We start from the raw sequence: 26954 nt of genomic DNA, 5'->3' as shown, positions 1-26954 counted from the left end.
ATGAACGCTTATTTGCTGAAGAAATATAACCCTATCCACCTTATTATACAAAACGTGGTTTTAAAAAAAGTACCAGCTTTTGTAGGTACCACCGTCCCGAAGAAAATCAGTGGATTAAAGCGGGTACTTAAAACCACGTTTTATAAGGTGGTATAGGAATATTTTATACTGAAACGAACTGTGGTCGACAAACTATGGTAGTGTAACGAGATCTTCCAAACAGGTGAGAATGAGTAGTGTTCTCATCGTGCATTATTTTTACAAGCCTTCATTGCCATGGGTGTCTGTTTGGTACAAATCTTGAAGCTATTTACTGCGATAACAGTGCCTACCCTCCTAAGACCCAACTGCAACAAGATGCAATTCGTAAATTGAACCTTCGTGCGGTCGGGTTTAATTCTAATTAATTAAAATCTCCATTTTATGTATTTGGCTATCGCAGCGTCCGAACATACATAGGTATTTTAGAATAATTAGGGTGTAAAATAAAATAACTAAATAAAATCTACATAAAGGGTGCTATGAATCACAACTCACGGTATTTCATTTTGTACAGATTTAATTCGACAGACTGTTAAATAGGTACTTATTACTGCTTTACATTTATTTATTGGCCGTTGCTACTAATTCGGTACTGCTTGTCCGTACAACATGACAAACATGTAAAACTGCATCAAGAGTGGGTTATTGAACTTATTGAAATGTTAACTAGTGTCCATTATCCATCGATCTATCCAATCTTACGTATATACAGAACTTTAGCACTAAATACCGTCATCGCCCCGATATAAAAAATAATTTTAAGTTTCCTAAATTAAAATCCGCAGATTATTGGATAATTACAATTTAAAACCATCTCTTCTTCACAAGGTCTTATGATAGCGACCTAGCAGACCGTCTCGTACAGCGCAATGTTTGACACTGCAGTAAACTAAAGCTCAGGAAACAATGGCCGGGTCCAGTGTCATAGCTCGCTTCACAGATTCTACTGAGTACTGCTCTAATGTAAGCAACAGACCATGTGCTCAATTCCTAATAATAACTTATAGGTGCACCAATTAATTAATTCTAAACTGCTATGAATAAATTCACATTTAATCCGCTATTCTAAGCTTCGGATATTACAAGACATATCCAACAAGGAAGGAATACATCGATTCAAGGTTCCACTGGGATCCAACAGCTTATCTTTACAGAAAGAAAAGTTACCTTTTTACTAAAGTATTTTATTTTACACCTCCCGATGTCTTAAAATAAAAACCTGATTACAAGCTGCTTAGTATAAAACTTTACCAACAATAACGATTATGCAATTTCGAAAAAAAAAATGTACAGTGAACATAAAAACAGCCTAAAATTTTAGTCTACAACCTGCGATGTACGAATTTTGAATGCATAAAAAAATATCTCTCCTATAGGGCCTTACCTTACATTCTTACATAAATTTTCGTATATCATATCGTCTTTGACAATCTGATGTTGAAAGAATATTGATAAGTCCACTAACATACAAATGAATGGTATCCTATCTAGCCCTTGAAGGCAACACTTGCTAGAGAGTGGCCGTCGCGAATCACTACATTAAAACATGGAATTTAGGCAATCGTAAGCCACTCGATAATGTGTAACATTTCATGTGTTCAAATGAGCAAACAAAGAGAGCAAGGAAAGGCCGGGTGAGCACAATTTACATTATAAAATCAACTATTTCTTCTACAAAATGCATCGTCAGTCTTGCCTGAAGGTATTGATAATCAGGAGACATTCTCAAGTCAGTCTTCATTGATTTAGCACGTCACGGTTTACGAGGAGAGGAACACTGCACGCCATGGAATGCACACACAATGTCTCGCGCCTGTGTGGGGGATTTGAACAGATGGCAAGTGTTACACATAAGGGGCACCCGTCGCCGACGCGTGCCTGTAGAGGACTAATCAATCACACACCACATTCAAGAATTTTATTTATTTCTATTTTTTTGCGCATTTTCTCGATTTTTTTATATGTATCATTAATTTAGCATTAAAATATGGTAATAACTTCAAGTTTGCGTCCATCTCTTTTTCGGGTTATATACCGTTATAAAACTTTTAATCCACCACGGGAATTTTCATCACACCGATGTCGATCGACAAACCTTTGGCGGTTTGCGGAGCGCAACGTAACTTTAACGTTTAGTAGACGTTGTAAGCGAAAAGAGAACAAACAAAACAAAAACAAACGTGAAGTTCCGGCCGGTCGCACGCGGCCGCCCGCCGCCGCTCCACTCCACCCGAGGGCACAATATTACACTTAAGTATAAATAAATTAATGCATCATCGTCCCACGCACGGTTACTTTATTACATTTTCGTGTCCGTGTGCAATAACCGTCTTCACAAGCAAAGCTAGGCGGCCAATGACTCGCTGTAATCAAAGCTCAGAGGCCGAAACCTTGTGGTCCCACAACTTAGTGACAAGGCGGTAAGGCGACGAGCTTTCAGTACAGCGAGCTCCGCACGATAAGAAACTGACACATATTACTAGAATGTTATCCTTACAACAATGGGACCGCATCACCGATACGGACTGCACGCTGTGCCATGTCATCATGAGGTGCCCAGGGGTACGGAGTGGACGGCGACGAGCCAGCACCACGTCAAACCATAATATTTTATGTTAAATTATACATAGTATTATGTTTTACATTTATGTAAGAGCTGTTGATTGTAAAAAAATTATATGTATGTATATCCCTATAAATGCTGAGTTGGTTTATTTGTCGAGAGCTGTGTTTGCCTTGACTGCGATTACACACTCCTCACCGCAAGACTTCAGCACAGTGCACTGAAACAAAACAATACGAATAGTAAGACACAGTTGACAAAAAATAAGAGACAAAAACAGTATCAGGAACTTAATTATTTTCAGTCAGTTTTATGTGGCGATGTCATTCATATAAAAACATGTATTTCCATAATAATATTGTGACACTACAACTCTCTACCAGCTTTCGAAAAGACAGGTTCTTTTACAAGTTTACATAATAGGTACACGAATTTCGCCTCGAGACGAATTCCTGCAGACATATTTAACAGGAAAACATTAGTTGCCAGGAAAAACTAACATAATTTATTATGAGAATTACCAAAATCTCCGATTAAAAAGAGATAAAAACCTAACAAAAAAAACACGTAACAGTTTAAATATTTACTGTATGCTATCTTTCCTGTAAATATAGAATTGTAAATCTTATCAATTGAGGTAGGAAAGTCTTATCGATTGTTTACGATAAAGTGAAACTGACACTAGCCCTGACATAAGCGCTTAGTATTCAAAATGTTCTGAATAATTGAGCGGGTTGATCGATTTCCGCCGAAGACCTATGTAACGTAAATGTAGTTAGAGGTAATAGCTAGGTCTTGACAACTCTTGAAGCTAGCAAATTATAATGTCAAAGAACGTATATTTTCATAAAATTACAATGTACTTGAGCTCAGTTTTCTTGCGAAGTTATGAGTACCTAGTACTTAGACGTTTTGTAATAATTATAATTCATATCACTGTATGAAAACAATTATAATGGGAATTCTGGAGTAAAATAATATAACATTGTATTTTTAACGTATAGGAACTAAGCTGGCTAATTTCCAAGCCACGTTGACTACACGTGCTCAAGTTGAGAGGTTAAAATATCACAATAGAAGTGATATGCCATCAGTTTAAGCTACTTCTTCCCGTATTCATACGTTATTTTTAAGCACACGACTTTTGCACCGATGCAATATCATGAATCCTTTAAATAAACAGCAATAGGTATTTCAAATGACCAAAAACATGACGACTTTAAACCTGGTAGGTTGTCTCAATATTCTAATTATCTTCCTATTAATAGAAATATTTGTACTCAAAACCCAACTGTCCATATGGCTGGCAATAAATACTAGCCCAGGCAGTGGCGAGGCGTCCTTATAAGCCGATTCCCATCGGCTTCCCTTTCGAATTTCAAGAAAGAAGCATAGGTATAAGTTATAATATAGGTATGGGTATAATTAATATAATCATTTAAACCACGCAATTTAAATATGTAGGTATAACAAAACGCCTACCACCGTAAAAAAAATTGTCTATAAATTACTTGAAACATTTTGCTCCTACTAAACAAGCCGCGGCTTCCTCCTCCATACAAAACTACGCTTGCGTGACGTCATCCACGCCGCGCCACGCGATGTTCGCAAACTATGGGCAAGCGGTAAGCCGGCTCACGGAGCGGGTTCCACCAATCAAAACTCGCGAGTGAACGAGAAAGAACGCGTCAAGAGTAGAGTAGCTATATCTGTCTACGCGCGAGTGACAGCGCTTAAAGCTCTCAAATATGTAAACAAACAAATCAGACAAATTCACTCTCATTGTTCTTATTTTGTTTTAGATACCATTAACAATTTTTTCTTTGTATTACTTAATTGAATTTATTGGTGTGTGTATCATTTAGAAATAACATAGTTCGTGTGTGTACGTACAATATTTTATGTTAAAGTGTTTTAGTTACATTACGTCAACATAGATGGCGTTGTGCATTTTTATGCAAATCCTGAATCGCGGTGTTAAGATTCTCCGCGATTTAATGACCCTACTTGGGAATTTATAATATTTTGTATTCATAGTAGTTGGCAGTACCATTACTCCCTACTGATCCTCGCGATCGCACTGTGACCTGGTACTCAGTACAAGTACAGTGTGTGTAGTGAAAATAGAGAGACCCACGTTGAAATGAGTTATTTTGATACGTAGACAGTTTGCATCAGGTTTCTTTTTAGTGTACCTACTTTTAAAACTTAACTAGGATAGCATTTATCGCATTAGACGTTTTCCGACAGATTATTTACTGTAGGAAGGAACTTATTTTTTGTAAAGATAATAAAGTTTTATAGATATTAATGATCTGCCGAATTCCTCGAGAAAACATGTTCAAACTATCAGTCTCTCAGTCAGTGCTAAAACGTGGACTGAGAAATTACCTCCATTACCTCTCCCCCCCATCCCTGAGTACTCCCCCCCCCAGTTTTTTTTGCTGCGGCTTCCCTATTTCATTAAACCACCCTTCGCCACTGAGCCCAGGTATGGGGCAGAGATATTATGTACGAGTGGATTTAGCACCAACAAGTTATAGGAACATGTCAGAGACTCTATACTCGAAACTAGGATAAAATAGAAGATTAATCTATGTTATTTAAGTCAAGAAATTGGCATATCTAGACACACGGCAGTGTGTCCGCCAAGTTCGAGCAAAAAAAGCGACACACCGGCCGTGGGTTAGGCATCGTTCACACCAAACGTATTGTAGGCCGCTGACTGTGAGCGCGCGTTACGCAGTTTATTGCTTTTCCATATATATTGAAATTGTCGTTCACACCGAACCGACTATACGCTGTTACGTCGTCTGTTGTAGCTGACTCTCAGTAGCCGATTATTTTACTACGCGACTATGCACGGCGGACGCGGATTGGCTACGCGGACGCAGTTGCCGAATAGCGCCGCTCCGCCGCGTACGCACCGCCGCTCCGCCGCGTCCGCACCGCCGCGCGGTGATGCTACGAGCAACTTCAAATACTGAGCTCTTTTATGTGTAGAATAGTCGGCCGCTCAGCGTACGCATCTAGTGTGAACCTACACGAGCGTATTCTTTTGTTCACACATGTAGCGCATCGTACGCTATAGCCTATTGTCGGCTTGGTGAGTACGCGTATTGCAGATTGAGTCGACGTTCACACTGAGGCCGACTGTGAGTATACTCACAGTCAGCGGCGGACAATACGTTTGGTGTGAACAATCCCTTATATTACACGAACCATTTCGGGCCAAATTCGACCCCCCTGTAACTCAAAATCTATTTTATTTACGCATATCAAATTTCTAGTATCTGTTGAGACCCCCTCATTTATCTAAAATACAAAATTTCATTAATATACCTATTGTAGTTCTTGAGATATTGACGTCAGAAAATCGCTATTTTTACTATACACTCACTGACTGACTGATTCACTGACTCACTCATCAAAAACCTAGACCACTTCCAATGGTCGTATTGACTTGAAATTTGGCATGGAGGTAGGTCTTTATGTCAAGGTAAAGGAAAAAATCTGAAAATGGCCAAGTGTGAGTCGGTTTCAAAATAATGAAGGTGTTTTATACCCGGTGTAAATTTATACCCCTAAGGAACTAAAACGAACTAAATTTATCTATATTTATATAATATATCTTCGAATGGTACAAAGGTTTGTATTTAGTCAAAGTAAAGTAAAAATCTGAAAACGGCCAAGTGTGAATCACTTTCGAAAATAACGAATGTGTAACTTTGATCCACGAACATAATATATGATAACATGTCATGTCAGTCAGTTGGTAAATCTAGTCATAGTTAATCTAGTTCAGTAGTTCCCAAACTTATTTTTCTCGTGGACCACTTTCAAAATTTTACTGGTTTCGGTGGACCCCCTGCTGCTACATTTCTACCACATTCTTAAAGTCGCCAAAAAATAAAAATTGTGTCACTTCTGAGTTCTGTCCCTATATTCCGATATGTAAAATAAAAACGAAAAATGGTACATTTTATATCACTAAATTTATTAAAAGAATAGAATTACAAGAAAAAAATATTAATATAGGTTCAGGACATAATTTTAATTAATGGGAAGGATGTATCTGATGGAGTGTCAACAAACGATCAATGTTTGGCTTTATTTTTGTGAGAAATAACCGCAAATCCCCTCGCTCTGTGATGTTTAATTTACTCCTTTTTTTTGTTAAGAGGTTTGTAACGGCACTAAAACTAATTTCGACAAGGTATGACGAGGGAAAAGCTATTAAAAATTTCCTTGCGATTTCCCACAGTCCAGGATATTTTTCGAGTATTTCTGCTTGCAGCCAAAATGTTGGGTATTTCTAAATTTCACCTTCAGCTCCTCATGATTGCTTAACTCGAGCAGCTCCTCTTGTAATACAACATTGGCCACTTCCGTTTCATCAAATGGATTTATGATCCATGGTGGTATATCCATCGTCCGTATATCTTCAAACCTGGTTTTGAAGTCATCATGCAGGGCACTAATGTTGACTGTAGGTATGGATATCCTCATCAATACATTCTACCTGCGACAAGTTTGGAAATTGAGAGAATTCGCGCCGACTAATGTTTTGCTTCATAAATTTCAATTTCCCAAGAAAAGCCGAAATTATTCCCTTTGTTTTTATTAAATTTAGGCTGTCCCCTTGTAACTGCAAGTTAATATCATTAAATTTTTTAAACAAATCTGTCAAATACGCAATGTCTGCTTTGAATTTGATCAAGTTATCTTTTAAATCTGGATCTCTACTTTCTAAGAACTCTAATATGCAATCAAAAGGTAGGTTACTTACTTTTCTCCGGCACTAGCAAACACAGATATAAACTTTTTATCCAAATTCCGACTTTTTTTCGAAATTCCGGACACAAATGAATGCGTTTGCCTTTGGCATCAAGTATTTATAGTGGTGATTTTGCAAGTCTGTACACTAAATTGTACGTAATATCTAATACGCAAGTTTGGACAAGTAACAGTCGCATGCCTTATTAAATTATTATCTGCTTAGATAGGTACTTAAAACAATGTAGGTAGGCCCTTATAAAAACTATGCTTACAATTTTGCTCTTTACTATCAAAAGCAGATAAATTTTCGTGGACCCCATTTAACATCTTATGGACCCCCATTTTTTGTTCACGCCTACGTAGACCCCCAGCAAGTCTCCCGTGGACCCCTGGGGGTCCACCTGGACCACTTTGGGAATCACTGATCTAGTTCATTTCTTTGTAAGAAACATAGTGCATATTAAAAAATCTAAAAGATAGTATAAATGAGACATTTCTTTAACTAACTTCATCATAAGAAAAAATAAAATAAACAACCTTACAAAAATAAATGAAATCCCACCCAAAACAAAAATGTGAAAGACTGCCAAGTTCGATAATATGGGAATGCTTCGCCTATAAAAGAAGTGAGATCTGAATAAGTACCAAGTTCCATACACATACCTCAGTTAAAAATAGTTACTTTTTAATGATGATTACTTGGCAAGTTTTAATAGAAAATTAAATACTTGATTCATTGCGTTTAGTAGGTTTATAACAAGGTGTATGAAAACTTGCCAAGTAACATCATTAAAAAGTAACTATTTTTAACTGAGGTATGTGTATGGAACTTGGTACTTATTCAGATCTCACTTCTTTTATAGGCGAAGCATTCCCATATTATCGAACTTGGCAGTCTTTCACATTTTTGTTTTGGGTGGGTAACATAAACATGGGCCTTTCGGGCAAAATGGCTTATTAACACGGTCTAAATTGTTAGCAAATAATGCTTTTTCAATGTTGCAGTAGATGCATGAAGATTACGTATATCTATTACGGGTAAATAAACGTTTATATATAGTAGTGGATACTTAATAAAGATTATTCGTTACTCAGTCGTGTTGTGTGTGATCTCACAATACCGATATACACATATTTATTTTACAATCAGCGTGAGCCACGTGTTGCATTGTTTGGTGTCAATAACACACGCCCGTTCCCTAGAAGGCAAGTGCTTGGCAGATTTTGGATTATCTCTAGAGAGAAGAAAATCAATGTAGTACCTAAGTAGCAAGGTGTGTAAATTATCGAATTATTTTAGGTAAACAATCACGATTTCTCTTATCTAGTTGACAGAGTGAAACTAAATCCGGCTTAAGATTTACGAAATATAAGTCTTGAACGAATAATTCTGCAAATTGTCGTGCTTAATCATCGCAGTAAAATGTCAAATAAAATGCGAAACTGCCCATCAAAGGCATGGTTATAGGCTATCTACGAGGACACGATTTTAAATGTATTACATAGTTACGTAACGAGGTAAATTACGTGGCGTATTAATTGTTTTTAACGTGTCCACGTGTTCAGATTGTACTGTCCGAAAATGTTATATTCTTTGTACTATTACTGTGGGTCATACAAAATTCTACATGCAGGACGGTTTTCCGTTAGCATTGAACCTAATTGGATCAAACTGAAAAAGGAAAGACACAAAGAGTACAAAAGGTCAAGTATCAGATATCGAGCCACTTCAGAGGCAAAGAAAGAATGTTACAAGAAGCTCGGGGACCGAGGAAATTGCGATTTTTCCTAAGCAACAGCGCTTTAACTTAATATCAATTCATAATTAGCTTTCGAGGGTCACTGTGAAACCTCAAAATAATTTAAAACGTAAAAAGTTATGAGAAAATTTCGTGACAAGATACAATATTTGTAATTCTCACCTGACGCGCCTAAAATACATTGTTACGTGAATGCGCCTAATTTTAAAGCTTGTACTGTGTACTTAAATTTTGCTAGTTTGAGGAAACTGAGCTCAAAATCGAGACGTCTGTCTTTATATGAACTTCCATAATCCTATTTCATAAATATTGGCTAATGCTTTCTTCAGAAGGATAACTATCATGCCTGATTTAGATAGCAGCCGACTTTAAACTAGGATGAAAGTCACATCGTAATGTTTCAATATTAGACCAATTATAACTTCATCAGAAGACAAGAAAGTTGATGACGAGACACTCACCAACAGCTCTTTGCCGCTATCGAAGTCGGAACGCAACTGGGTGCCGAGGTCACCGTCTGGGATCTTCAGGTCCTCACGTAAGTCACCGTTGTCAGCCATGAGGGTCAGGTAGCCGTCGTCAGAGATATCGGTCAGCTGGTAGTCTTCGCGCTTCACGTGGGGCACGTCCATGTTGTGGGTGGAAGGGCAGATATCTTCGTATCTGTGAGGAGAAATGGGTTTATGGTTAAAAATAGTTCATGTCAATATTTTAGAGTTCGATTGTTGGACACAGATTTTTTGACAGTTTTATTATGCAAGTGATCAGAGTTATGTTAGAAACCTGCAATATAATAAAGACAAAGAACATCATCTTATAATGTGAACTGAAGTGTTTAGCTAAGTATGATCTAAGATTTTCCTAAAGAATCTCTGAATCCTTAGGAAAACAATGATTCAGCTAGGCACATGACACAATTCATGTAGATACATGTTTTATAACATCAATTTTGAAGAGATTTACTTTGGTCTGGCTTTATCAGCCGAGACATCATCATCAGCCTATCGCAGTCCACTGCTGGACATAGGCCTCTCCAAGTGCACGCCACTGAGATCGATTTTCGGCTTCTCGCATCCAGCTCCTGCCAGCCGTCTTGCGCAAGTCATCACTCCACCGTGCCTGAGGACGTCCTACACTACGTTTGCCGAGGCGCGGTCTCCACTCTAGAACTCGTTTACCCCAACGGTTATCGGTTCTTCGGCTAATATGGCCAGCCCACTGCCACTTCAGCTTGCTGATTCGGTAGGCTATGTCGATGACCTTGGTTCTCTGACGGATTACCTCATTTCTGATGCGATCCCTCAGAGAAACGCCGAGCATAGCTCTTTCCATAGCCCGCTGAGCGACTTTAAACTTGTGGACCAGCCGTACCGTCAGTGTCCACGTTTCGGCTCCGTAAGTCATGACAGGTAGGACGCACTGATTGAAGACTTGCCGAGACATGGTAACAAAGAAATTCGATACAATTTCGCTCACATTAAAACAATTAATCTGTAATGTCATCTATTTATAAGTATTATCAAGTGTAAGGTCAACAGATTTCGTTGGACAAATATGAACACATCTACAAGATTGCTAAAGAAATAAAGAAATCAATAGTGACAGACTAAAATAGTCGCCGAGAAAATACGTCCAATGAAACAATAACTTGGATACCAAGCTAGCATTAGATATTTATAGCATAAAATATCAGGAGACTTTGGGTAAATAACACAGAAATTTTCTTTTTCTTCTATGTATATTTACAGTGACATTTGCTTGTGTTGTTACAAATTGAAGGACTTGGGAACTGAAACGGACCGAGTTGCGAAACATTAAAGTTAGTTTACGGAACACCTGATTATAGAGTTTCACAAACTTTTATTGGGACTTTCCTCCATCCCATTTTTAGTAAATCTAATTTTACTCTTTTTACGAATCTTTGTTTTTCGGAGAAAACAGTTTAAAGCCATTTTAATCCACCTACAGAAACTAGGTATATTTCAGTTCAATGACGTAATTTCCCCTCTGACGTGTGTATAGGTGGCAATATCGTCAAAACTTATTGTTGGCAGCTTGATCACTGTTTTCTGAACAGTTTAGCCATGCTCTTGGCATTGGCACACGTGGTTTCGAGTGCTCATGTGGCAAGGTAACCACGTGTTCGTTTGCCGCGCTTTTCTAGTGTGGTAACTGATAATAATTATATATTATGGTCATTATTTCTATTGCTAAGTATATTCTTTTACAAATCTGAATATTAGGGACTTATAGACCAGAATCTACTGGGCGTAAAAACAAGTGAAAGATGTAAATGCATTTTACAGGTATTTGGTGCTGTGACAACTGATGATTAGAGCAGTCAAGTGTAAGTGTGTAGTGAAAACAAACGTTTTTTAGCTGTTGGGTAATTCCTAGATAGATCATTACTAGATAGCCAACTTATTCCTTGATTAACTTTTACATGCAACTTAATTAAGAAGTACATTTGTGGCCCTGGACGGTGATCCCAGAGCACAGTTGTGAAATGAGACGCATAGTCGGGCCTGGAGTACACTGTCCGAGTACCCTCAGCACGAACACGGTATGTTACCGAGTTCGCGACTCTATGGGCTCGGCTGGCGGTTTTTACCGGAACTATACAATGTAAACTGATAAGACTTGAATAGTGGTTACTGGTCAAGTGATAAAAACGAGATTAAGACTATTCATATCAAACTAAGAATAAATAATTATAGTTAAAATGTAGTTTTTGCGAAACAGCTATCTGTTCGGTAGTGGGAAATATCATACTGTACTCCATGTTAGAAGAAAATTGTATGATTGCCACTCAGGTGCCCCAATGTCTTGATAACATACGAGACCGGTTAATTACATTGATCGGATCAATTAATGCTTAAAATAAGGTGCTGCACAATTTTATCGTTAAAATCTCGATGGTTTACAAGTATTAAGGTTAATAATATTCCAAGAAAAATAAGTTTATATAAAGATTGATAGATATACTCACTTCTTGCCGTTAAAAATATCGATTCCAACCAAGTGAACTTTAGCGTGGCCGTGCTTGCCGGTTTTAGAAGTGGACATCTCGACGATTTTGCAGGGGCGACCCTTGAGCATGACGAAACCGTTCTTGCGCAGGGCGGAGCATTGCATGGGGAAGGTGGCGGAGGCCCCGGAGTCCCCGGTCTCGAAGTGTGTATCCTCGATGTCAGCCATTGTGTGTGTGCCGAGTTTTAGATACGGTCAGGAGTGATCTGGTAAAATGCAAACACGACAGTCGTATTAAACACTTCCACTATAAGTTACGTGTCAATTTTAAAAATATAAGTACAGCTAGAAGAATTCCAAAACGTGTTTTATCACCATCACCTTTAAAACGTCACAATCAACGCAGAATCAACAGTGAACCAATCACTTGCTAAAACAACACTAAAATCAGGATTCAATCACTCTCGAACTAACTGTAACCTCTAAATTAATAGAGACACTGAACTTGACAGCTACCTACTCTGTACCATTGACAGTTAGTTAATATAAGAGGCATGTTAACCATTGGAACCTTGGCATTATATCTCAAACATGAATCATGCTGCTGACGAAAAAATTAGCACACAGGTTGTTGACCTGAAGTCAATGAACTCTCCAACATGTGAAAAGTGAAAACCTTAGTTCTTTGAAATAAGGCTGCTTTCCTGCCATGACAGTGATAAATTAGATTGATGGGATATCAAACTTTGTAAAACTTTATAGTTGTAAACAGCTGATTATTATATTTTCAGGCCTTGTTTAGCTCATCCTAAATGTATTCCTCAGTACAGTACACCTAAAAATCTCATCAATACAACCTAATATATTATGATCAGTTACTAATTATGGTTTGAGTAAAATTGTGGCCCTGGACGGTGATCCCAGAGCACAGTTGTGAAATGAGACGCATAGTCGGGCCTGGAGAATAATGTCTGAGTACCCTCAGCACAAACACGGTATGTTACCGTGTTCGCGACTCTATGGGCTCAGGATGTAATTAAATATATGACTACCAAAAAGTGTAAAAATGTGACAGTTTAAGCAATAAAGATCAGCCACCTTTCTAAACATTAAAAATAATTGTGGTCATATTGGTGAAAGGCAATCTGTTATGAACTCAATTCTGATTTAGTTTACCGATAACATGCTCAAAGTATTATTTAAAAATGTATGATGCAGCAATTTTCATAATGACATTAAAACCATAAATCACAAACAAGGAATATACAATTATTTATATGTAATGAAATCTTCAATTTATAAGGCAAATAAACATATCAAGGAAACTAAAGAGGTTACTTAGCCTCAAATGAAGTCTGTTAATGAATGCCACATTTGCATATAAATATTCATTTTGTAGAATTAATTCCACTGAAGATAATATTCTTGAAATATGTATTATAAAACATGATATTGTGAAAATGTTAATAGGTCACCCCTTTAGGTTAGAATCAATTTATAGCTGTAATATACAGTTACAATTAATTTATGTACACAGCTTGTAAACGAGGCACCTTTTCAGTATGAAACCTGCAGAAAGATAGTACAAAAAGATTCATGAACCTGACTTTTAAGGTGATTTGTATTCAGAATGAAAGTAGTCCATTTGTGTGCTAACATATTTTGATCAGAACATGAAACGTGGTACATCAATGATTTGAGTATATTTGATGTCATTTCTTGTGTCATGAGCACAGAAGGGTTAGGTTATTCAAGGGTTAATGTGTGAACAAAGAAATTCTATACCATAACGAGAAAATAATAAATCACTGTAGACTGCGTTGCCAACTGGGTCAATAATGTGTGTAAAATTGAGGAGTTTATCATAATCACTTGAGAAGCAAAGGTTGAGATATCTGCCACACCACACTATCACTGTGTGAAACATAGTCTGTTGTCTGCCATCCACTTATCTTCTTTTGTGTGACAATTGGCAGTTTTTGATGTCAGGATATTTTATAGACCACAGATGAACAGCTAATCATGCTGAATGTCTGAAAATCACACTCAAACCACTTGCCCAAGGCAAAAATATCTGAAACTATCAAATACACTACAAAATAAATGACTTACGCTACTTTGAGGGGATTTTAAAACGGCAATTCTAGCTCAAAATCTGTCAAGTCATACATAGGCACACAGCTATAAATATAACCTATACACAACACACTTTACTATAGGGTGGAAGGAGTCTAGACTGTTATAGGTATGTTTTTGAAAATTTTGACACGACCTAACCCCACCTACAGCGGTGCGAAGAAAAACCTTTGTGGGAGGATGTACTTGACATCCACCATAAGGTGAAGAAAATATCGATAACATTAGGATATGGTGTAAAAACAAAAGGTATTGAATGAAATCATGCCTGACGCACGATGGTGGTGACGACACGGAGTGGATGGTGTGGTGCGCGAACATGTGGTTCACGAGAGACATCTTGACCATGTCTTATTCAGGACCAACACACGAAAATAATCAAACCACCAACCGTTTTATCACCGTTACACCAAATTTAACACGTAGAAACTTAATACAATGTGAACTTGATCTTTAGAGCGAATCCGGAGATAACGAAAAAAAATAGCAATTTGACAAACGTGCCGGCGCCGCGGCACATTACAATTTCATAAATTACACAAGATCCACACCGCGTTAACGCCGTATATGCACAAATTTATATTCACCATAGAAAATACTTACGAAAACAATAATTATAACTATTAATAAGGGATTCACGGTAAAACTAAGATATTTATCGACACTCACATGTGACCGACGGGTTCTTCAACCGAAAGGTCAATTTGCGCCTGCGTAGCACCTACAACACTCACTTCCTGTCGCGGGGTTCACAAAATGGCCGAAACGCCGCCGCTAATTGGCGGTAAATATGAACTTATGAATGTTTTGGACAGTTTTTCACTTAATAATAAATAAATGGTTGTTAAATGTCATGTAAAAATTTTTCTTCTAATTAAAAGTAACAAGTTTAGTCATACACTTTAGATATATTTGTGGTTTTAATGAAAAAGATTGAAAACGTTATACACGGTCATTTTTTTTACGCCAATAGGTGGCGCTGTATTTAGCTTTTAAATACAGATAAGCATTTTTATTGAGCGATGAATGACAGTGAATAATTTTTATTAATTCATAAAATTAAATTGGGGGTGGCTGAAAACCAACTAACCAAGGTTCATTGAAAATTTTGTATCAATTTACAATGTCCTTAATTTTTACACGCTTTTTTGCTTTATTTTTCAGAGAAAAAAGTTGTACACAGATAAAAAATCACCTAATACGTGTAACAACAATCCATTACAATCTAGCAAAGATGGAGCTAGCATTGCTTGACTTAATCTTGAAATTATATTGAACGTTTTGATTTGAAATTAATGTAAGTTTATGAGTTGATTAATAAAATGAAAGCACATAATTAAGTAATTTAATTGTAGCCTAAATAAAAACATTTATAAAGTTTCATAGATGGCGCTGTCGCACAAAAGTGTAACAACATGGAAGTTATCTCAGTTATAATAAATGTACAAGTCTCTTGAAAATATAAAACACACTTAAATGGCAACATAAACTTCAGGTGGATCATCAGTAAATGAGTTTTTTCATTTTTCCTCCTTATTTTTCTAATTTGAAGTTGACTTCAATCAGATATAGATGTCGCTATTTTACCGTGATAGAGCACCGCCGAACTAGAAGGATTAAAAAGTAAGGCGGACTGACTCAAAAGAACGAATTTCATTACATTTATCTGGAATATTTTAACTCGGGTGAGTGGGTTTAGGTACTAAATAAACGTACCTGCTTCACACTAGGTATTGATGATATAAGGCTTCGGCGGCAAGGAACAGAACAAAAGGTAGGTAGGTACCTTTTGTCAAGGGCACAGTTTCCTTACCTTCTAGTTACCTAACTAAAAGCAACACCAGGCGAATTTTTAGCTGGGAAGAGCCATACTCTTCCACGACACAATGTGGAGGATATTCCAGAAGGATTTCATCTCTTTTAAAAAATAATCTAAATGGCTTACTGGCATTAGTAGGTAGTTCATACAATAGCTATGACCAGATTAAATAAACCACCACCCGAATGATGCAACGCAACGATTATTCTCAGACTTTCATCAATTGAAAAACACCAATATTCGTTATTCTCATCATGTATCGGAGCCTAGGTCTCTTCGATTTCACTGATAGCTCTTTAGAGCACGTGGGGTACGGACAAGCCATAAGAGCTACATCCCCACCAGATTGTACCTTACACACATACCTACTTGCGTAGACGTACGGTTTCCAGGACATCTAAGGCAGCTAAACCATTCCCTGGGCCTTGTAGAAGACTAGCTGGTGTTGCTACGGTCGACGACACATGATAAGTATTTGGATTTGGTAATCAAACAAACCTTAAAGAAATTGCTGTGTATCTATACTGATCTTTACTATTCCATTATACCTTTGATTCCGTAACCAGGTACGTTCACAATTTATTATTGTATCTTTCGTGTATTTATCGTTTCTGAAGCACCTGTCAAAGTCAAAGTCAAATCATTTATTTCATTTAGGCCTTTACAAGCACTTATGAACGTCAAAATTATAACTAAGTTTGATTCTAGTTGCCCATTCCAAAAGTAGCTTTCTATGGAGAAGAACGGGCAAGAAACTCCATGGTTACTCTTTTTGAAAATAATATAGTATTTCAGTTTGTATGTATTGATACATACAGTAAAACCATGCGAAGATCATGTAGAATCGCAAAGACAAATGAGGATAAAGTGACAATTAAAATGCTACATGGTGTTCACATTTACAAATTGGTTTATATTTTGGTACAAAGTTACAAACAAATAATCAAAAGATGAATACAATTTTATTTGCTGGTGTAATTTTACCTGTAATAAGTCTGTTACTGTTACAGCCTTTTTAACGTCCCACTGCTGGGCACAGGCCTCCTCTCACACGGAGAAGGATTGAAATTGAAAGGATTGAAGGATTGATTGACGAATAAGTCTATAAGAAATAAAAACCGGTGACATTTGCATTTAGGCATTTTTGTGATATGCAAGAAGCTTAGAAAAATTAAGAACTTAGGTAATTTTTAATTTTTAACATAAGAACAACTACTATACAACATTAATTAGCCTCAAACAATCCGTTACTCAAAACCTTCTTAATGACCCACAGAACAAAATGACCTATTACTCAAAACCAGCGAATTACCAGAGCACATCGCGACCACTAATCCTCGGTATAATAGAAACATAAGATCACAATGGACACCGCAAGGGTTTAAAAGCTTTCTTCAATAAATCACGGTCGCCGAGGGGTAGAAAAAACTCCCAACATTAAGTACCAAGGGTACCCACAATAGATAGATATAATTACGCAACTATTGTAGTTATTATAGAAAGATTATGTGTTTTGCGAAGTCATTTTGGCAAGCGTGGTCTTTGTATGACAACGATAGTTAATTGTTTTCGGATGGCGGAGGTTTGATTGATTGAGGTAATAAAAAAATGGGAAGAGTGATTTCACACGGTTGGGTAATGGGGAACAGTTTGACAGAAATGTTTGATAGCAATCAAACGTATGTATGTAGTAATATAGTCTAGTAGTAATCCAATGACAGGTCCTAGGTATTAGATATGGAGGTAGGTATGTGTAGGTATGTATGAGGGTTTTCTGAATATTTGCAGACTGCGACGACTGCAAACTTTTAGTCGCCTGAAAGTTTGAAATTTCTCATAAATCAGTACGATGATAATGGTGGCACGCACTTTATAACGGCCGGTATCACACAGACTAATGAATTTGTTTTTGGATATTCACGATTATTTCTAATAAAGTACACTGTCGGCCTATCTTCGGGCCGACAGTTTAGCTTTTAAGATTGTACTGGTTAAAAAAATAACATGTTAATGTAATGATTACTCTTTAGAAAAGTTCTACGTAATATTTTAAGTTATTGGTGAAAGAAAATATTCTGAGTATTCGGGGCTTGTAAAAAAGTCTGAAAGAACCAATCTACTCTGAGGTAGATTGGTTATCTACCTTATAGTATCTATATACCTACCTATGTACATAAGATCAGCCTGACCCAAGTTGTGAATATAATTTCTACTAAGTTATATAGGTTCTTCTGGATAGTCCAGCAAAAAATACAGTAGATAAGTAGTTAGGTACAACGGCTATCTCATTTGATCGAAGGAAAACTTATTCATTTTATTTACTGCTCCTATTATGTATAGGTATCTACCTGTTTTTATCTCACATAAGAAAAATTTAATTATTTTTTATTTATTTCCTGCTCCCAGTCAACAGGAATAAGGCGGAATTTTTGGACGCATTGTAATTATAATGTAAATATGTACGTCTTTTATATATATATTTCGTACCGCTAATTGTCTATAAATTGAACTTAGTGTATTTTACATAAGCTCTCCTTTTTTAATTGAAAAAATAAACTGCAATATTTTTTAGTTAGGTACGTTTAATAATAAAGATTGGTCTGTGAAAGTACTCGCGTAGCACCGTAGACCGTAGCCAACGTAGCACCCGTGCTACGCCAGTGGTTTACCCTTTTCGCAGTATTTTGGGTGGCTTTTCTGTAGTTTTTCTAATCTGTAATTTTTTTGAAGATTTTATGCTTTTATTGGATGGAGCTAAGTCAATTTTTTGTCTTACTTACTGTTCTTAACTAAATATAAAGAAAATATCAAGAGCCTATTCTTGCAAACTAAACACAACTTGATTAATCAAAATTACCTAAACATATATTTTTTTTAATAGCCACATACATAGCTGTTTACAGCACCACCGAAAACTCCAGTAATACCTTTTTATAAAATAAAAAACAATAAATATCAACACAACACCTATAAATCATATCAAACCAATAAAAAACGGGGGGTGTCAAACGAACATAGTTTTCATCCACGAGACAGGATGCGAAGACACTGAATATGTATGGGCTCGACATAAACGGCGATAAAGCCAAGTGGCGCAAGAAACCTAGCAAAATAAATTCACAGAGTAAATGAAGCCAGCGCGGACAATGGACCGGGACTTTCTACGGCCCATTACTTGTCCCGGGCGATTACGCCAAAACGCCAATTCAAATGAAATCATTTACCATATTATTTTCATTTGGTAACACCACCCACCCTAGCAAACTCCATTTCGCCGCCTAAACTCGTACGCGGCTCAGCCAATTTTTTAAATGTACCCGCTCAAAATAAATTATGTAGCGAACTGGGAAGGCGCTGCGGACAAACAAGAAATAAAACGGATGAGCGCGACCCGCGGCCTGAGCGGGACGGGTAGCTCGCTCCTCCTCCGCCCCCCGGCGCCCCGCTCCCCTCCCCCCGCTCCGTTCAACTTGAAGACGGCCCCGAGAGCTAAGCTCCCGTTTTATTGTCACTTACACCTCGCCTAAGATTTGTTTACCGCTCAAATCTTCACGCTCGCAATCTGCCCAACCATTCTTTCACCCGTAAGGCTGAAAGTCCTCTGAATTTTCTTCACCCACCCGCAGTTTTAACCTTGCGCAGGAGTATACAAGACAAGTAAATTTTGAATCACAGCTCTGATTAAAGAATCAGACGCAGAAACGATTGCTTATAAAGTATTAAGATGCTTATTTTGAATAGTCCGAGAATATTTGATAATAATATTGTTTTTTTATTGTTTCTTTAGATACTTTGTACTGTTAATATAAAGAGGATTAAATATCTGAGCAGATATCATTTTGTTTTTATTTTATTTTATAAAAGAGAGTCACGTAACTTGCCCGTAACGAATATCGGTGTAATTGAGTAAATTCGATGTTATACCAATTATAGGAAAACACGAGCTACTAGGGATTTTCGAAAATAACTCACGTGTTCAACTTTTCAGGAAATGTGGAAGACATTCCGAGAGCTTGGGCAGGCGTGGTTGGATTGGTTGCAAATTCAAATGATTTTCGAATTGCTTTCAGTGGATGAGCAAGGTTCTAAAATGCAATAAAGTATAAAAAGCATGTTCAGGAAATTCTTAAACATCAGAATTTTACAGCTTTTCGCCTTATAAGCAGGCCGGTTCGCCTAAATAAGCTAAATTATTTCCCACTGCAGCGATGAACTATTTGTTTCTTCAGACGATCTTTTCTCTGAACGAGCTCTTCCCAGACTCTTTCTTACTTACCCAACAATAATTACTACAATACAGAATAATACTTGACAGTTCCCAAATCAAATGGCACAAGAGTATTTCGGTATATTCACTCATTTACCAATAGTAAGGGCCAGTAACCAAGCACCACAGATCCAGAGTTTAGCAAAGGGGTCACGGACGGCATTACAAGTTAGTTTGCCACAGATAACACAATGACAACTAATTGGATAGCTTAGCTGTGCTGCTCCGAATTCTCCTAACTAACTAACTACCCTGATAGATAAATTAGGGGTTTTATTTTCTGAAGAAAGTTTGTAAGTTGGCTTGGTTGGCTGGAAAACTCGCGTTACGTAATTTTTATGGATCCGGTTTGGTTAAATTGTTTTTGTGGTCGGTAAAGTGTTGAAGTGGTTCAGATATTTTGTGATGAAGAAATTGCATTTAAAGATTATAAGCGAGTTTTTTTTAACTCATAGGTTTAGGTGCCAGAAATAAGCAATTCTTCTGTAAGACCTTTTCTAAAATTTCTTTATTTTTTTATGTGTCTTGTGTATTTCAGATTGGATCTAAAAACATTATTTTTGCGTTAACTTCAGGCACAAACAAGCCAGTCCTTAAAATCTTCATAGCACACACTCAGGAGATGGAATTGGGATAGATTCGATGAAATGCCAGCATTTCAATTTATTTAAGCAATTAGTTAATGCAAAACAAAATAAACGATCAGAAACCCTGGGCAACATGAAAAATGAACAAAACTAATATCATGAGCGTTTGAGTGAACGAGATTAAAGTGATTAGCGTGGTCTCGTCCCAAACACCGGTCACTCACTTAATTCGGCTCGTTTTAAAGCAATCTTTTTCAGCAGCCGAGCATGCTGTTAAAAGTATTTCGAAACGTATAAATAATTTACGAAACGAGGACATAAAGTTTGCGGAGCGACCCCCGCTCGTATGCAAATCGAGTTGGAAGAAAGAAGTGTCGGCGGCCGCGAGACCGTCTCTTTCCTCCGTAGAATATCCGAACGTATTCGAGCGGGAGAGGCGACGTGCAGTGGATTACTGTTTGAGCGGGAGCGAGAGAGAGGCCGTCGGTAGTTGCGTTCGGTTAAGTGAATCAGTGCCCGCGCTCGCTATTAAATCAGGGCGCGGGAGCGGGGAGGCGCGCGTGCTAAAATGCTCTTTACGGCGGGTGGGGTTTTGTTTGCCGAGGGCGGTTTCAGAACGATTACTCGCAGTCTCGCAGTCGTGTGTTCGCGGCGAGTGCGGTGCAGTCGCGGCGTGACGCGGCTCGCGAGTGCTCGTACGTGTATCGGAACGTGATGCCAGTGACAGCGCGGTGACCGCGCTTTTTCGCACGCGGAGTAAGGCGGGAAAAGTTCCCGCCCACAATAAGGCAAAATATTTTCGGACGCTAATAAGGTAATTAAAGTCTTGATTTACTTTTCCTGATTAAAGTATAGTTTCCAAAGTTAGTTTCAGTTTTATAACTTTTTATTTATACAGCCGCTTTTTTAAAATTAACCAGCTGTTAAAGTGTTACTTAATTAGTATTCATGCTCTTAAAAAGCAAAGAGGAAGTCAGTCTTTTCCAAAGAATTGTTTGCGAAAGTTTTCGTTTCAGACTGAATAAATAACTAAACTCAACTTGGAAAAAATCGAATAAGATATCTTTATAAGCATTACACTAATTGATTACGGCTTTTTATCTAGATCGGTATCCAGATTCTCTAAATTGAATTCCTAGTTACTATGAATGATGGCTGAAATTAATTATGAACTGAATCTACTCAGTCTAATGATTTGCGGAAACTTTATCTTGGATGTTGCGTTTCTTGTATTCATAGAATTTATTATTCCGATCCTTGAAAAACCTGTGCATAATTTTAAAGTTCTATAAAATATATTTTGTTAAAACGAAATGAATTAATTGGAACCGGACTGATTAATAAGAAGTGCAGAAGTATTTAAGAAAGGATACATTTTTCTAGCTCTGCTATTAAATTGATGTATGGTGATGTTGTAAAAAAAAAAAGACTAACACAGGCTCGCAATTTTCATCAAAACACATAAAAAAAAATCTAACCGACTTCCCGAAAAGGAGGATGTTATCAATGATATTTTTTTTAATTGAAATTGTACCTACTTACTTTTATCCTAATTAGAATAACAAGGAAATTTTATACCGTAAGGTAATAGGTTCACCTATTCACGACATTTTTATAATCTTGTAACAAATTATCACTACCGTCAAATTAATATCGTAAAAGAGTAACTGTTTTAAATGACTTGCTAAAAAACTGTACCTAATTAACCAAATTAACCATAAAGAATTGAAAAGAAAATACAAAATAGTTTATTCAGGTTGCAGAAAGTGCGACAAACAGACAGTTACTTTCACATTTATATTATTAATAAGGATTCGCGTCTGTTTAAATATAAAACTCATTTATCAATCAGTAAGTTACCTTGCAGAAGTAACAACTTCACGCATCCGGATAAAAGGCAGACATAGCCTTCCTGGTTGAGTAAGCTACCTAAATAATGTTTTATCAGCTCAGACCCTATTGGTCCTGAGTTAGCGCGTTTAACGAATCAAGGTTTATAAAAAAAAAGGTTCATAAAATATATTCATTTCAACCTTAAAAAATTATTCAGTTCAACCTTATTCCACTTTTCCAAAGAAGTCCCGATTCACTTCAATGAGTAGTAGGATTTAGTCAGTGATATTCATTTAGTCAGTCATCTTTTAATCACGCATAATATTACTTCCAGAATGTTATTTCACTCAGCTAAATTAAGTATCTACTAAATAATTGATGACGTCTGAATTTAGAAAAGTGGAAAAAGATCTTTCGTCTCCACAGCCTAAAAATGTCCACTGCTGAAGAAAAACCTCCCTCAAGCTAATGGATTTACCCATACTCACCGCGCTGGGCATTCGCATTGAAAATCTTTAACCATTCTATAAAACACTGCAACAACTAAAAACCCAGCACCATACACCCGCGTGTAACACAGCCAATCAATACAGCCAATTGTCATCTACGTCACGCTGCAAGGCGCTCGTCTCAATCATCTCTAACGCAATAAAGGCCAATAACGGCCAGGCAATAAGTTCAATTACCAACAAATATCAGCAATGTATTGATATGCAATCGTGGACGGCGCCCCGAGCAATTATTGCGGCGCTAGACTGGTTGCTTGATTGAATCGTTGAGATGGAAAATGTTGCATTTGGTATTGAATTGCTTGAGTTATTGAGAAAAGAAGCAAAGAAGTATAATCATGATTAAAAGAATAGCAAATGATGACTATTGAATAATGTAAATTGATTATTATGTACCTAAAATCAAAATTAAAAAAAAATACTAAATTGTATATGTTATTATATGTGGTTACGTTGCGGTTTTATATCAGAAAAATGTTTTAGCATGGGTGTCTGGATAAAAAATACATCAGAGGCGTTTTGGTTACGGGCTTGAAAATATACCTGTCCTATAGTTGGGTACATCTCTTTTTCTATTGCCTAGACGTTTCAACAATACTAGAAGAAAAGTTACGCCACAGAACATCTTTTAAAATGGTTTTACTCATAGAAAGCCGCATTATGAACTTATATATTTAATAACTAATTAGTTTTACACACACAATAAACCCTTTCTTATAACTAAAATGATAAAATACATATAAATATTAGTTTGGTTAGTTCAACCTAACCCGAACTGGTCAAGTTCGTAACCAGTTTGCTACGAAATGGCTACGAAATATTCCTAAGGCGCTTCAACTCGACGAAATTGTCTCGTTTATGAAGTATAAAACTTGATTTATCGAGTCCACATGTATTTTATGTATGTATCGATTGCTATAAAATACACGTATAAGATGAAGAGAATGGCCATAAAGTTCTATATATTCTCAATGAGAGAATATTTAGTTTTTGCCGAATTTCCCCTTAGACAGGTTACAACTAAAATTGAACAATTACAGAAGCAGGATAAGTTCTTTGTAAAATCATTACGCGAGATAAATGTGTAGGTATAGGTTGAGGTACCTATCTTAATTATTGTTTATTAAATGTTCTTTATGAATCATTCGTCTTACAAATTACTGCATATTAGTATGATATTATGTTATTACCACAAATCATTTCATGCCTTCAACGACCTTCAACAACAATCGAATGATCTTTAATCCTCCCATTGTAATAAAAACGATTGAGTTAAATTATTTATTCAGATCACAACTGTAGGACTGTGATATAGTTAATTCCAACATTGTTGGCCATTGAATTGTTTATAATGAACACCAAAAATTCTTCGTCTCTTGGTCTCATTGCGACATCAGTCAGATTCGCGGACATTCTAGAAATGTTAGCACGCAATTTGTAACTGTTTGCTAGAGTAAGTAGACCAGGAGGAGCATTTGTTTTCGTGACAGTATCGCACCCTGGCACAATGTTGGAATCCCTCTTTTTTTATAATAGGCATGTTTTCCAATCGATTAACATTAAGTACCTGTATTTCTAAAACACTGTACCTACTCAGTTTAGTCTATATCAATAAGGCTGCATTTCCATAGTAAAATCTCCCATATAATATAAGTAGGTACTCGTTCATCATCATCATCATCCTCCGGCCCTTATCCCAATTTTATTTGCAGTCGTCGCAGCACGTTTTCCCCTTCCATACTCTTCTATCTGTCATCATCTCAATATCATATGTAACACTTAAAATTAATCGAACTAGCTAAAAAGGCTGCAAAAAAAAACATGTTAATAAAAGTCATTGTACAGAAACAAATATACCATCAAATTCCGTTGACTAATGTTTCATAATGAGCAGTAATTGGATTGTGCTCGCCAGTTGATCACTCTATATCGATTCCAGTTAACCGCCATTAGTTGGCAGTTAAATTTCAGATTTACTACTGTTAGGTTACTTAACTGGTGAGCCATTTGGTTTAACTTAGTTGGTTTAGTTTCAGTTTTGTTTCAGGTAAATGGTTGTGAGTTGCGCACGATTGTTTTTGGAAAGTTTGATTTGAAAGTTTTGTTTTTAATGCTGTTTCACTAGAAAACAAGTCGCTGTTTAAAATGTACTTAAAACATGTAAGTATTTTGGTACTGTTAGTGTAAAAGGAAAAATAAATATAGAGAAGTCCAAACGAAATAATTTTATACTTTTCATTTCTTGCAGTCCAATGTCTTACGCGTTAAAATCGACTTTGTTTATTCCACTTATGACAAGTGACATAAGTATATTATCATCAACACTTCTTTTCCTGAAAACTACCCTACCTTCTTCCCAAGATTCTAAAGGTCATTAACCTTAAAAAAAGCAAACAAAAGTACAAGCAATAAGTTGCGTTTATTCGATATAGCGGCATCGTGCGCAATTGAGTAGCGTCGCGTTCTCCCTATAATTGTTCGTAATTGCTCGGCCAAAGGGTACGGTGGACCGGCGAATTATTCTCAGTTCTTAGTAAATACGCTCTTATGAGGTTGAAGGTTGACAGGATGTAAGGTCTGAGAAATTGTATGACGTTAGCTGTGGGAAATCTTATGGAAAAACCATGAGTGATATGTACTTCGATGAATAGATTAATTTTATTCAATGTTGAAGTTATTTAGGCCCTCAATAGGGATTGTGTCGACTTCCTTAATATTGTAGGTACTAATTATTTTACTAAAGAGTCAAGTTTAAAACCACACTACAGACTAAACTGTCGGCCGATGGTTGACTTTGCGACTTTGACAGCTTTTGAAGATAAATTGTTAATTCAATCAAACTTTACAGTTGGTCCCATACCGTCCCTGATACCTGACCGTGCTGATGTGTGTGCCATCAAACAATTGCGCGCACGATATTAAAATATGAAGCCGATCAAAACTATCGGCTGATTTTAAGTTTCTAAGTATACCCCCAGACAGGTTGTAAAGTATATAAATAAACACAAAATTGAATCAAAAGTATAGCATAGCAGTGTGTATCGTCGCTTAAACCGATTAAAGGCCAGATAGACCCGGTTACGCAAATGATGACTGACAGTTCATTGTAGGGTTGTGCTGATAACAAATTAATTTTCTATTTGTTAGTTTGGGGTATCGAGTTTAATTTTATAACATTTTAATATTATATCACGCGACATTATGATTATAGACAAATACAAAATGACATACTTTTTCCTTCGTAGTCAAACATCATACATATGTTCCGAAAAAGCCGCCCAGAATATTTCAAAAATCTAGCTAAGTCATCTGATATAATATCATCATCTAAGTTATCTGATATAATTGTGTGAAAATTTTTGCGTTATATGAGTCTAAAACATGCTATTTCCTAAACCCTGGACGGGTGCCATTGTCGGATCTTGCAAAATTGTAGTACTTGTACTTGACATAACCTAATAACATAAAAAAATATCTCCCCAACAGATCACTAAGCACATTTTTTCCAACGATTTGATTGTCGCGCCCCGATTGAACCATTGGCCACTATTAATAGTTAATTTAAACCGTTCAATTGATCTCCATTACAGTTTGTAAAAGTTCGATATCAAATGAACAAGCCAGCGCTGTGATTAAATATTATTGATTGTCAGTCACTTGAAGCGGGTTTGAATCGTAAAATAATTTGT

At 36.7% G+C, this 26954-nt stretch overlaps 2 protein-coding genes across 3 annotated transcripts in view; one reads left to right on the top strand and one right to left on the bottom strand.

Moving 5' to 3' along the window:
* Positions 1-1950: 1950 nt before the first annotated feature.
* Positions 1951-15079, bottom strand: Eef5 (eukaryotic translation elongation factor 5). Of its 2 annotated transcripts, none has more exons than XM_021342566.3 (4): positions 14920-15079; positions 12134-12380; positions 9606-9807; positions 1951-2825 (listed from the first exon to the last, which is right to left on the bottom strand). In XM_021342566.3, the coding sequence occupies exons 2-4, from the start codon at positions 12340-12342 to the stop codon at positions 2754-2756; spliced, it is 483 nt and encodes a 160-aa protein (XP_021198241.1). In that variant the 5' UTR covers positions 12343-12380; positions 14920-15079; the 3' UTR covers positions 1951-2753. The 2 variants fall into 2 exon arrangements, with proteins under 2 accessions (XP_021198241.1, XP_021198242.1); XM_021342567.3 differs by having other exon boundaries at positions 14854-14983.
* Positions 15080-19123: 4044 nt separating this feature from the next.
* The window catches only part of LOC110382079 (retinal homeobox protein Rx2), a 62291-nt gene continuing 54460 nt past the window's right edge, over positions 19124-26954 (top strand). The window contains exons 1-2 of the mRNA XM_049851160.2: positions 19124-19193; positions 21712-21737. Of these exons, the coding sequence (XP_049707117.2) occupies positions 19124-19193; positions 21712-21737 (96 nt within the window). The remainder of the gene's footprint in view (positions 19194-21711; positions 21738-26954) is intronic.

This window comes from Helicoverpa armigera, chromosome 18 (assembly GCF_030705265.1).
Source record: "Helicoverpa armigera isolate CAAS_96S chromosome 18, ASM3070526v1, whole genome shotgun sequence".
NCBI classification, from domain to species: domain Eukaryota; kingdom Metazoa; phylum Arthropoda; class Insecta; order Lepidoptera; family Noctuidae; genus Helicoverpa; species Helicoverpa armigera.
Note: the sequence above shows the minus strand (reverse complement) of the source record. Positions and strands in the feature narration are given on the sequence as shown.